Consider the following 13,599-nt stretch of genomic DNA (forward strand, 5'->3'; position numbering starts at 1 on the left):
GTTGGGTCCCATTTGGTATATATGCAAAATTTGGCGACGATCGATCTAAAATTGTAGATTTGTATAGAGAACATACACACACACAGAAAATCAATTTTATATATATAGACTAGCTATAATACCCGGCGCTGCCCGGGTTTTCTTGAATGAGGCTTTTTGGATCACGTGATATCTCCCTCTTTCTTTGAGGGACATGCAAGCCGTGTCCAAGTTAACCAATATGGCGACTTCCTGCGCGATTCATGAAATAAACAAATATAGATTTACACAGAAACGTAGAAATGAATATAATTTTTTTTTTAAGGGGCGCTAGGTATTTCGATCCTCCCCCCCCCCCCCTGAACTTCAAGTTATCCATCTGTCTGTTCCAGCTTCCAAAAATCCTTAGTTAAAGCTGTGGAATTTTTTCGATGCACTTTTCACGGGCTCATAACTAATTTTAAAATATCTCAAACTATATGAATTTATGCAGTTAAATATTAAAAGACAATATGGAGACATTAATTTTCATACTTGAGAAGATATAAATGAAATCAATGATATTGCTTGAATATCCAACTCAAAAGTATAGGTTTGGCTAATTACTTCATATTTAATCTCCTGGGCTTCGTATATCTCTAAGCGAACTGAATATTTTAAAAATCGAGAATTCAATACAATTTTTAAAATTATTGATGGGGCGGAAAATCCCAATAATTTCCGCATTTCTACAGTAAAATCGACAATTTTAGCACTGATTTCTATGAGGATCACCCTTTTCCTGACTCTCAAAGCGATGCTGGTGATGATTATGACGTCTATTCAAAAAGCCTCATTACTGAGAGTATATTGAAAATGTGGCAAACCATTATAAAGGCATAAACTATTATACATATACTAACAGGATTAAAGAAGTGACAAACCGTTGTAAAGGCATATACACGTCTGAAACGCATTGCTACGGAACCACGGTAACCAAAGTAAACGTTCGGAAAGTGATTGTTGAGGCCCAAAAACCATTGTTGCCGGACAGTTTTTTGCCCGTTTAGGGCATTTGCCCTCGTCTGGCGAAATTTTAAAGTAGTCTATCGTTCAAGTCGGGTCTCATTTGGTATATATGCAAAATTTGGCGACGATTGATCTAAAATTATAGATTTGTATAGAGAACAGACACACACACAGAAAATCAATTTTATATATATAGATGAAATTTCGTGTAGCGTATATATGTAATAATTTAGAGTACGTAAATGTATGTTACATGTGACATATGTGTAACCTTTTCGCTCCAGAAGTATACATATGTGAATCTTCATTTTTTTTAGGCATTAAGTAGTTTTTAGAATGATTCTTTCTTCAAGTTAACATCTGAGGTACACAGTGACTTCAGATCTTAACTCAGATGGTCCTAATAAAGATATTGACTGAAAATTAATTAATCAATTAATTATTTGATTTTTTTGTTTGAGGGTAATTTCATATACAACAAACACAAATTAATCAATAAAAAAATTTATTTTCTGTAATAGTTTTATCTCAGGTGTGAAGAGAGGTAACAAACACAAAGATTCCCTGACCAGACTTTTGACCGGAGTCACGTGACTCCGATCTTTGCTTCACATTGTAACCCCTCGCGCTCTCTCTATATTATTCTAATTCTGTGGTTCGATTCCAGTGATGAGCCGTTTGATGCGAACAGTCTCACTTTCCAGTGTCTCTTTCTTTCGTTCAGTCTCACTTTCCCTGAATAAATACAATTTAAATTTTGATATTGAATACTTATTGGCACTGTCGCTGTCGATAATATCCCATATGTTTTCGATATGTTTTGGTGCTTACTGTGACGCCAGATGATTAAATTTTGTATAATCCGAAACGATACTATTGATCTTAAATTGTACCTTTACTTGATAAAACCAGATCTTAAAACCGATTTATCAGCAACTGCGACGTCATGCATGTTGATGTTGTGTGTGCGTGTTTTCTGTTTCTACTTTTTCTCTGTCCATTTTGTTTATAGTAGACGGGTCATCAGACTTTGATCTCGGGGTGTCGTCTCCCCCGAGCCAACATATAAATAACGATGAGAGATATACTTATATAAAACTTCTTTTGATTTATTTCGAGACTTCTTTTAGGACTAACGTAACTAGGGTGTGGATTGCTTTTTTTACCTCTATTCAACTCAATCATACTTGACATTTGACATATAGGGCTGAAGCCTGTTCTTCAATGATTTTACAATGCCACTAATTTACAATGCCGCTACACCACTCCCCATCCAGTAACTTCACTTACGGTACATACAGCATATTCAAAATAATGCACGAATGTACGATAAATATGTACGAAACATATTACGGTATCAAAGTTACATTACAATCATAAGTTTCGAAAATTTGTCGAAAAAACACTTTCGACAATGCCGCCACACCTTCAGTGGTTTCGGCTCAGCGTGATTTCTCTTTGTAACCTTTGAACTCTCCTTATGACTCTCTTATGGGTCGAATTTCGAAAATCTCCTTCTTAGTGAGTCTTTTCACGCCATAAAAATAAAACTACTGACCAAATTTTATATTTGTAGCTTCGGCGTGATCACCCTCACCTACCTGTAAGGGTGAAAAATTGTCTTTCACTGCATGTATATAGTAGAAGGGATACGTCACAGAGATAAAATATACATACTTTTTTCATGGGATTGCAACAAATCTCGCGATGATGAGGAAAGAGAATGGAAAACCGAGAGAACATTTTGAATTTATTCCACTGGCGTTTGGATGCAATATTACGCCCCTGATCGTTAGTGGTTAACACGCTTTTGTTTCCAATGTGGCAGTTATAATGCGGATCAGGAAAATTTTAAAAACCGCTTAAGGGGTTAAATTCATTCTTGGTCTGTATTGGCATTCAAAACATTTATATTAAAAATTGTTTTTAGTGATCCATAATAATTCCGCCGATTTATTTTTTTTTATTTTTAAGCATATATAAATAAGTAGACTCAGAGACAATTTTTTCAAAACTTTTTGAAGACGTCACCTAGGGACCCTTTCCTTGTGAGTTGGACGTTTTTCGAGCTTCGCATTAACAAAGCTGAGGAGATCATAGAACTCGGTTTTTGTCATTCGATTATACATGACAAGCCGCTGATGATCTTCAAGCAATTGTGAAACTAAATTATGGAACTCGACAGCTGTCGATCCGCATTTATGGGATGCATCCACATTCTTCTCGAGCAACTTGCTGCAACGATTAAAATTCAACCTTTTCTTTCTCTTCCTAATCAAGGTTATCCAACACGCGTCTCACATCCATGGTGTTGAATAAAAATAAAAATATTTTTCGAAAAGTCAAAACAGTTATAAAGTTCTCAAAATAACAGTACAGTAGTAAGTATCGTGACTAACGCATAGAATGGCTTCACTTCTACTAATGGCTTAATGCGTGTCTTAAATATCATGTCTGATATGATTCCCAAGCCGTCAGACCTGATGTGTTTCTACGTCACGTCATAGTAGTGCATAACGGTTTGAAGTCAAAGGACAGTAATGTCCAAAATGAGCAATAATTATTTCTAACTCTAATAATAATTGTTATTCGAATTTACCCATAATTATAATTATTACTCTTTCGTATGTAAAAAAAAAGTTTATATATGATGACTTTATACACTCATTGCCATAAAAATTTGCGAACCAAGAAATAATTGTGGGATCGAAACGAAAGTTGGCCTGAAGGTACATGTCGGGCAGATATGCAAATGATTGGAAATGCAGCGTGATTGCGCATTGCGTAATGCCACTAGAGGGCGTTGAACTTCGTTCTCCTTGGAATATAAAACAGGTAAGCAGAGCTTGCTGGAGTGTATTTAATCGTTTGCAAAGGAAATGCTGAGGTAGACATGCCGTTACGCCGCCGTCGAAGACCATATGAGCAGTTGTCAGAGTTCGATAGGGGAAGAATCATCGGGATGATGGAAGCTGGGTGGTCAGCTCGGCGAGTAGCTCGTCAACTAGGCCGTTCTGATTTTACTGTGAGGAGGTGGTGGGACCAGTGGACAGAAGAGACGTCATTTACACGGCGACCAGGTTCAGGACGCCCTCGACAGACCAGTCGTCGAGAAGACCGTCACATCATCCGAAACGCACGCGTAGAGCCAACTGCCTCATTGGCCGCTATCCAGACACAGGCAGCAGCTTCACTTCGGGTCCCTGTGTCTTCCCGAACCATCGCAAGGCGTCTGGCTGAAGGACATCTGGTATCGCGGCGCCCATTACGTGTGCTGCCAATGACACCCACCCACCAACGCCTCCGTTTGGAGTGGTGTCGAGCACGACGGGATTGGACTGCAACGGAATGGAACCAGGTCGTCTTCAGCGACGAATCGAGATTCAACTTGAGCAGTGATGACAATGTTCGTGTGTGGAGGCCCCGTGGTGAACGCTTCAATCCTGCCTTCGCTTTACAGCGACACACCGCTCCCACAGCTGGTGTCACGGTATGGGGTGCCATTGCTTACGATACACGGTCACCCCTAATATTGATCCATGGCACAATGACAGCCCAGCGGTACGTCCATAACATCCTTCAGCCACATGTGTTGCCACTCATGGAAGGGCTCCCAGGAGCCATTTTTCAACAAGACAATGCTAGGCCACACACAGCAAGGATGTCACAAGACTGCCTCCGCCACATTACCACCCTTCCCTGGCCTGCTCTATCCCCAGATTTGTCACCAATCGAGCATATCTGGGATCATTTGGGACGGCAAGTTGGACACCCTACGAGGTTGGTCGAACTAGAAGCGCATTTACAGCAACTGTGGAACGAGATGTCTCAGGACATGATACGGAACTTGTATGCCTCAATGCCCGCTCGTGTCGCATCGTGCATTTGCGCTAGAGGGGTCCAACAGAGTACTAAAACTTCTGTTCATCTGTACTTTTTTCTGCAATAAATGATCCTTGTATTTTCTAATCACTTACTTATATCAACGTAGTACTTACATGTGTAAAATTTCGTTTCATTTTGACGACTTCTTCTGGGTGCGCAAATTTTTATGGCAATGAGTGTATATGATTTTTAAATCAACTCTCAGCCACCTCGTTGGGCATTTTGCCTGTTGTGGCGTTGTATTTGTATAAAAAATCATAAGCAGAAATGATGCATTGGCGTGATATGCTCACGTCCTTTCTCCACCGATTTATTTTAGAATACATCCTCTCAGAAAATGATGACGGGTAGAAAGATTTTGAGGCAAAAACTTCTTTTTATGTATCACACAAAAGGTTTGTAGGCCGGGATTACACTATAAAAGTTTTAGAAAATATCTTTCACAAAACTTGAAAAAAAAGATTAAACAACCAGTAATCATATTGAATACATTCGCTCGAATGTAACCGATACGCTTGTTGTTTCTGTTTTTTTCAAGTTTTATCAAAGAGCTTTTATCAAACTTTTATAGTGTAATCCCGGACTTGAAGGGTACTTTTCTTAAATCGATGCACACACTTGACATAACAATAGCCCTTTTAGATACTGGTATCACAAATACGGGGTAGTTTTTCTCTCGCTGTAGAATTTTTTCTTTTCACCTCAGGGAATTGAGCTTTGACTTACGTGTAAGTTTTGAGTTAGAAATATGGTGAATATATGGTGTACTTTAGGGACTTTCGTCAGAGCGCAGCATTTAAATGGTTTTTTATAATGGCTTCCAGGAGAAAGTGCCTCCTGGGAAAGTGTGACATATTACATAAAATTTAGCAATAAAATTCTGAAAAAATTCTCTGCAGAGATGAAGATACCCTGCATCATCTTGGCTAAAAAAATTTGAACAAGGTGAAATTTTTTTTCACAAAAAAATAAAAAGTAGAAAAAAATTAAGATTTGCTGACATTTATATTTTTAATGCATTTTTTGAGTATCAGAAATGCAAAAACATTTTAAAATCCCAAAACATGAATGCTCGGGTCTGAAAAGGACAGTAGTGAAGGAATGGTGTTCTATATTTATTTCTTATAATTCCTGACGTAATGTTATGTCAGAAACATTTGACGGGTTGAAAAAGTTAATTTAAAAACTGATTTAAAAAGTTTTGACATAAAATACGTTTCATCTTTCGGAAAAGATGCTACGCTAAATCACGAAAAGTTATTGTTTACGGGAAACTCGATATGTAATTTGAAAACTATAAACGATATGAACAGGAATGAGGGATATCACCTACAAAAGAACATTAAACAAAGCATGTAATCAACATTATTGTCCTTTGGATGACATCATCAAATGTAATAGCACTGGCATTTGGAGGCACTAAAACGGAGGTGCCGCAAATCTATAAATTATTGTAGCTTGGAAATATCTCACACGTTATCACGTCGTGTGAGGTGTTGTTGTCAGAAAGTTCTACAGAATACTGTAAAGACTAAAGTGGATAGTGATTATATACAAAATTGTGGTGCGCGTGTGCGAGAAAGATTTTGAAAATATCCTTTCTTAACACAAAATGTCATTTTATAAGGCTGAAATAATTATCGCCTTCAAAATTATGAAAAATACATTAAATGCATAAAGCGGCTCAAGAAGCTTCCAAAATCTCGAAAATAAATAAATGAAAGAATATGTATGTGTCCCCACTCGACGTGGTTAAATTTAATTTCCTTTATATTTCTGATTTTAAACATAATTATTTTGCGTTTTGATTTTTTCTTACCCATTTGCCTACATAATCATCATCCAACCCCTTCTCGTGCCATGCCATCAAAAGTAAGCAGAAGTAAACACCCCACCCCTCCCTCGTGGCCCCAAAGGCAAAAATATTCAATAGCCGTTTGCGTTTGACCGCATGTTCAAGTACCGCATCCTTCGTTCTAGTGTTATACTCAGCTACATAATAAATGAAGTGGTTCACATGCTTGGGTTGGGGAGAGAGTGTTTTTTGTGAGGGTTCGGGTTTTTTTTTTGGACACTACTTCTGCGCTGCCGGGTTCAAAAATCTGGCAGCTTTACCTTTAGGAATTTTGAACTGCTGAAAACACTCACTGAAGCTCCAAGTGGGCCCGGCAGTCCGTCAATACCTCTCAACCCCTGAAAAACAGAATATAAAATAAAATTTCAGTTGTTCGGTAGAAATCTCATGGAAAAATAAATAAATAAATAGCCTTTTATTTATCCATCTAAATAATAATTAAAAATATTTCTTCGCATTTCTTAAGTGTTATTCTATTTTTCGTTCTATTATTTTGTGGTGTTAATTTGGATCCCATCAAAAACATTTCCTGTGAAAAATGTAGCGATGGCTTGTGATGATTTGACCATAATAAGTTGTGATAGCTGATGCAGAGAACGGTCTAATGTTATTATTACCTGTGACACTTTGATTCTCAATACTTTCTAACGCTCTTCATCTTCAATTAAAGAATATTTCGTGACTTCTCAATTACGCATTTCTTGAAGAAAGTCTTCGCGTGCTAATCTTGATACCATGGCGTGCCATTTGTGCTACGCGTGACGCGGGTTGGCCAACCTTACTTTAGACAGATAAAAAAACATCGAAAACATCGAATTGTAGACAACCTGTATTAGTGAATTTCGATTGACAACGTAAACGGTCATGTGTACTGCATTTCGAACAAAAATTTGATCATTTAATTACCTGAATATATTTATTAGTATGTACAGTAATGCCTCTCTTTTGCGGACACCGACAGGACAAAAATATTCGTCCGTGAAAGAGGGGTGACCGTTAATCAGGGGTTCGAAATACATACTTTTATATGTTATACAAATGCAAATTATTATTTGGCCGTAAAAGAGGGGGTGACCGCATCTGACGGGTGTCCGTTAAGAGGGTTTTACTGCAATGCAACTTATGAGCACGAATTTGCATGCTAACTGAAGCCAACTTCAGCTTGGCGAAAATAATTTAGCCAATCTCGAGGTGTCACGTGACATTAAAAGATAAAAATCCCCGGTTGCTAACAGCAATGTGTGTTCCACGCAATATTCCACGGTTGCTGGTAAGATCAACCGCAGCAGCTGAACCGTAGTGTGCAGTTAGCCTAAACGGGACTTATTGGGCCTATTATTTTCTCCCTTGCATCACCGTCCCGCTTTACCACAATCGTGTTTCATTATATATTGTGCCTGTTATTTCTCCCTCCTTCATCATGTTTTATAAACCGACCCGTTTTGCTGCATTCATGTTTTATTATTGGCTTATTATTTTTTTTCCTGCATCATGTAAGGCCCAGATCCCACTGCGTCGCGGCAGACGCGACAGCACTCGAGGGGGAATCGATAATATATAGGTTTATACTGTGCGCGCAAAAATACGCCGCCAGCGGCGAAAGCTTTTGTAACCTATTGAAAGGTCTATTGTGTGTTCCCCCAACTCATTGTGTACGACAAAGGAACTGCTCTTGTTCCAAGGTTACAAGAAAAAGAAGGGCTGGAAGGGAATATCAAGACACTGAGCTTATTACTATACTTTCAAACTAGATGGATATTTTTTTTCAGCGAAAAAATATCAATCTATTTCCCAAGCAAACTAAGCTACATAATTAAGATTATTACTGGCAATAATTTTCTTGTTCTTTATCTTTATTTAGTGATAGAACACTAGATTTGGCCATCTTTTTTAGGTCAGTTTCTCACATTTCGGGGGGGGACCAGACCCCGAAGTCCCCCCCGCTACGTCCTTGGCCTCTAGGCATGGGCCCTTGCATCCTGAACCGGGGGTCAGGCCAGATTTTTTACGGGCTCTAACAAATTAATTTGTAGTGTGGAAAGGAGGGCCGTCTTAAGAGTGTCATGGGGCCCCGGCCAAGTGATTTTTCTGAGGCTCTACACACACAGCAAATTCTTGAAAATTTCAGCCGGTTCTCATTTTTGTGAGGCCCCTGGGCCGTGCCCGCGTAGGGCCATGCATAAAGGCAGCAATGGTGAAAAGACAAAAAGTAAGAACTGTCCTGTAAGCTTCCTTGGGGGGGGGGGGGCAAATTTAACTGCAAATTTAGGAGTGCGTTTTCTTTCATGCATACATGTAGAGTCAAACCTGATTATGACAGTCTTCGTGAAATTACGTTATTGTTAAAGTAGGAGAATACCTAACATTGTTTCCCCCGTTCAAATCTCACCCAGAGAAATTTTTCGAATATTTTCGAATGAATAAGGAAACATTCGAGTATATTCAGCAGAAAATCGAATGCAGGATGAAGAAAAGATGGTGCAACTTTCACCAACAGGGAATTCTTCCTGAAGAACGTCTCATGGTAACTCTGAGGTAAGTCGTTTTGAATTATTAGTTTTGATTGTTCTGTTTCTACAAAAAAAATTCTAAAAGATGATGAGAACGTGAGGTTTTGAACAGAAGTGAATAATAATGTTAACAATTTTATTTCAACAATAAATGTAGGGTAGGAGCGTAAAAAGTAAAAATTTTTCTGTAAAGAAAAAAAAAATTTGGTTTTTTTTAATTTGCTCATGTCAAAGAACATTCAGTAATCTTAAAATGGTTTGTTTTTGTTCCAACGATGATTAGAACCGAAGTTATAGCTCATTCAGTTAACGGGAAGTGAAAATTTCAAGCACTGGAAGTACTGTTTGAAGGGCCCAAAAAGTAAACAATGAGGTTTTTTGCTGTAATAATTTTTTTTTAATTCATGTATTAGTTAAAAATATTTTTGTGTAATGCTTATGAATAAATATTAATGTTAAATGCATAATCAGGTTAGTGGCAACCCAATCAAAATCTTTGTGCTTGTTTACATTGCAGTTTCCCATTTTATAAGAGAAATTGCTGTTATTATAACTTCTATCTCTGTAAAAAAAAAATTCTAATGCTTTTTTGAACATCCATCATGTTGGAAGTAATAGCAAAAAAGTTTGTTTTTTTGGAAATTGTCACACGAAAGCTGCCTCCGCTGACATTAAAACCACTGATAGGCCTATTAGGATTGTTCATTAATCAGAATTGAACATTTCTACTGATATGAAGGAATCCACAACAACAGATCAGTGCGAAAAGTTGAAAGGAAATAGAATATTTCACAATTCTATATTGGTATCTGACTTGCATAACACTGAAGAGTATTCGAGATTCAGATTGCGATCAAACTTCGCCGTGAAATGTGATTATTCAAAAGCATTCGCTTCAAGTGGAAAAAATAGCAGCGAAAATGTTATATATTCTAGTGGTCTTCAAATTGAGAATGATTGGTAAAAGCTACACTGGAAAGAAGTTCCTGGTTACTTCGGAATTACCTTTCCTCTCACAAAAAGCTTTCAAAGTGCTTGCATGGTATGGTGCAGAAGTCCAAAAAAGCTTCAGTAGTATGATTTGGACAACTTTGTCTAATCGAACTACAAACAATGCTGTTGCGGACTCGTATTGTAGTTCTGCTTTTTAATTCTGGCTATGCAGCCATATTGCATGTACTTAAATGCCTAGAAATCTCAGCTGATAAAGAATTATCACCAATTTACTGTGGGTGGGACAATGAGTGTGACGTGTTCGAGATACCATGCAACACCTTACTTTCTAAATCATTTCAAAGCATATTGAGGGTATGCCAGTTCTAAATCTGGAAAAAGTGGGAAGGGAATATTATTATTTACAAAACACAATCACTATGCTGAATTGTCCATCTGCCTGTTTATGCTTCCAAAAACGCTTAATTAAAACTGGAATTTCTTTGATATACTTTATGGGTCCATAATTATTTTTTAAACAACCTGCGCTATATGCAGGGATGCCCTGCTCCCCATAGTTGAGCCCTGACTATATCAATTTATGCAGTTGAATATTAAAAGACAATATGGAGACATTAATTTTCATGCTTGAGATATAAATAAAAAGTTGAAATCAATGTTATTGCATGGATATCTAACTCCAAATATGAAGTAATTAGCCGGACCTACTTTTATTTCCTGGGCTTCGTATCTCTAAGCGAACTCAGTACTTCAAAAATCTGGAATTCAATACAATTTTAAAAATTATTGATGTGGCGGAAAACCCCGCTGAATTTCTGCATTTTGACAGTAAAATGGACAATTTTAACACTGATTTCTATGGGAATCATCCTTTGCCTGACCCTCAAAGTGATTCTGACGTCTATTCAAAAAGCCTCATTATTGGGAGTATTGAAAATGTAGCAAAACCCTAAGGCATAAACTATTGTAAATATACTGGCAGCATTAAAGAAGTGACAAACCGTTGTAAAGGCATATACACGTCTGAAACGCATTGCTAAGGAACCACAGTAAACATTCCGATAGTGATTGTTGAGGCCCCAAAACCATTGCTGCCCAACAGTTTTTCACACATTTTGGTCTTTTTCCCACTCTGGCGAACTTATAATATAGCCTATCATTCAAGTCGGATCCCTTTTGGTATATATGCAAAATTTGGCGACGACAGATCTAAAATTGTAGATTTGTATAGAGAACACACACAGAAAATCAATTTTATTTATATATAGATTACCTTTTTTAGTGTGAAAAAAAATTCACCACACAATTGCATTTGAGGCGGTGTTCACCTCCACAATAATTTTTTCATGCGGTACTATTTGAGTCATTTGTTCATTTAAGTTTGAGGTACCACAACTTGAATTAGGGCTGGGTGCACATAGAATGTCTTGGGTGTCTGGGAAAGCGAACTCGTCAACTAGCTGTTGACATCTACTTCTAAATCGCATTTTCACCTCCTGCGGTATTTTGCTTACGTAAGGCAAAAGGCTGCGGAAAAACAAAACATCATCAGTGTCATCACGTTTGCGTTCTTGCGCGATGCGTTCCAACAAAGACGTCTTTTTTTTCCTCCATTATTATCATTTGGTGATTACACCTGGAGTTTGATTCATTTCGCTTCCTTTTTATTGGCAGACCTGGGGTTTCATCCAGCTGCGTTTTTCGAGCTGTGTTTTGGGTGTCAGAATCTTGCATTTCTGTTTCCTGACTACCATCGTAAGCTCTGTACCACTGTCAGCAGTGTGAGCTATCATTTCAGAATTTTCGCTGCCCTGATCAGTTTTGCTGCTATTCAAGTAGGTCGATGAGGCTCTTGGCTTGACGATGCCCGCTAAGAACATGAGCGATTTGAAATACGGCCACTTAGATACCGTTTGACTGCCAGGATCACCTGAACTTCTAGGAGAAAACTTTCCAATTTCTACTGCGAATTGGTCTCTCATATACTTCCACTTTTTACGAAGAGCCCCATCTGGAAAAAACAGACAAAATTATTAGTTTCTCTAAATGTTTTCAACCACGACATACATGTTTCGTTTATTCTCTTCCATTCTATTTTCATTTATTCAGTTTTACTTGCATATTTATTAATATTAAATTCAATATCCTTTCATTTTAGGTATCTGTCGACTGGACTATCGTTCAGAGCATTGTCCTTCAGTTTCCGGATGGGCAAGTCCACTGTAGCTGACATAGCCAAGGAAACAGTGGAAGCGATATGGAATGAACTGTGCCCACTACACATGCCAATTCCAACTGCTGAGTCACTGAAAAGAAACGCTACAGAGTTCTACAACATTTGGAATGTTCCTCATGTAGTTGGGCTGTCTTGACGGGAAGCACGTGCGTTTAGTTTGTCCAGCAAACTCTGGCTCAATGTTCTAAAACTACAACCTCTGACAATAAAGTTCGGTGAATAGTCCTGTAACATTAACGTAGATGAAATGTTAACGAAAGTTACCTTACTGTCCTTCGAAATAGTCATTTACTATGCACCACTGAGATCTCCTCTACATGTCCTGGAAACTTTGCAAGAAGTCTTCTTTTGGGATGGAGTTCAAAAGCCTCGTCACGTTTTGTTGGATGTCAGGAATATCGTCAAATCTCTTTACTTTCAAAGCGAGTTTGAGTCGTGGGAATAGGAAGAAGTCTGGAGGATTGAGATCTGGTGAGTATGGTCGATGTTCAATTTGCACCACCCCCTTTTTTGCCAGGAACTGTTTGACGATATTGGCTGTGTGAGGGCGAGCATTGTCGTGAACAAGAAACCATGAACCTTGTTGTGCGTACTGAGGTCGTACCCTGCGTAGACGTTTCATGAAACGGGTCAAAATTTCAATGTATTTTGCAGCATTCATCGCCGTTCCCTCAGGTAGAAATTCCTTGTGAATTTTCCTGTTCATTTTCCTGTTCTCAGTTAAGAACCAACGCACTAAACAAGCACTTTGTAAAACAAGTCTTTCACGGAACACAAACGACGCTCAACTGAACAACGGTGGCGGCAGATGGTCAACACCTGCCGCTACGCATGTGCAGCGTTTTGCTTCGCCTGTGTTGCCAGATCGGCCGTTCTGACTTCATTCACCGAACTTTATTGTCAGAGGTTGTATAAACAGCATTTTTCTTTGGTACTACAGGGCCTTGTTGATGCCAATTACAAATACATAGTTGTTGACGTAGGAGGGTATGGAAGACAGGGCGATGGAGGGACATATTTAGCCTCTGAGTTATTCAATTTCATCAGCCAAGAGCTGATAAACTTTCCTGCACCATGTCCAAACCTTTGCCGCACAGTCAAATGGAAGCTCCCTTCATTATTCTTGCAGATGAGGCATACCCTTTGCTTCCATACATCATGAAGCCGTATAA

At 38.3% G+C, this 13,599-nt stretch overlaps 1 protein-coding gene across 3 annotated transcripts in view; it reads right to left on the reverse strand.

Annotated features, from left to right (window-relative positions):
• The window catches only part of LOC149080456 (uncharacterized), a 1,573,269-nt gene that overhangs the window by 1,155,893 nt on the left and 403,777 nt on the right, over window positions 1–13,599 (reverse strand). For all 3 annotated transcript variants that reach the window (XM_089239569.1, XM_089239571.1, XM_089239572.1), the window contains exon 15: window positions 7,021–7,065. In XM_089239569.1, the coding sequence (XP_089095695.1) occupies window positions 7,021–7,065 (45 nt within the window). The remainder of the gene's footprint in view (window positions 1–7,020; window positions 7,066–13,599) is intronic.

This window comes from Pholcus phalangioides, unplaced genomic scaffold, assembly GCF_987345545.1.
Source record: "Pholcus phalangioides strain wild (caught in Gottingen) unplaced genomic scaffold, Ppha-v1.0 ptg000011l_1, whole genome shotgun sequence".
NCBI lineage: Eukaryota > Metazoa > Arthropoda > Arachnida > Araneae > Pholcidae > Pholcus > Pholcus phalangioides.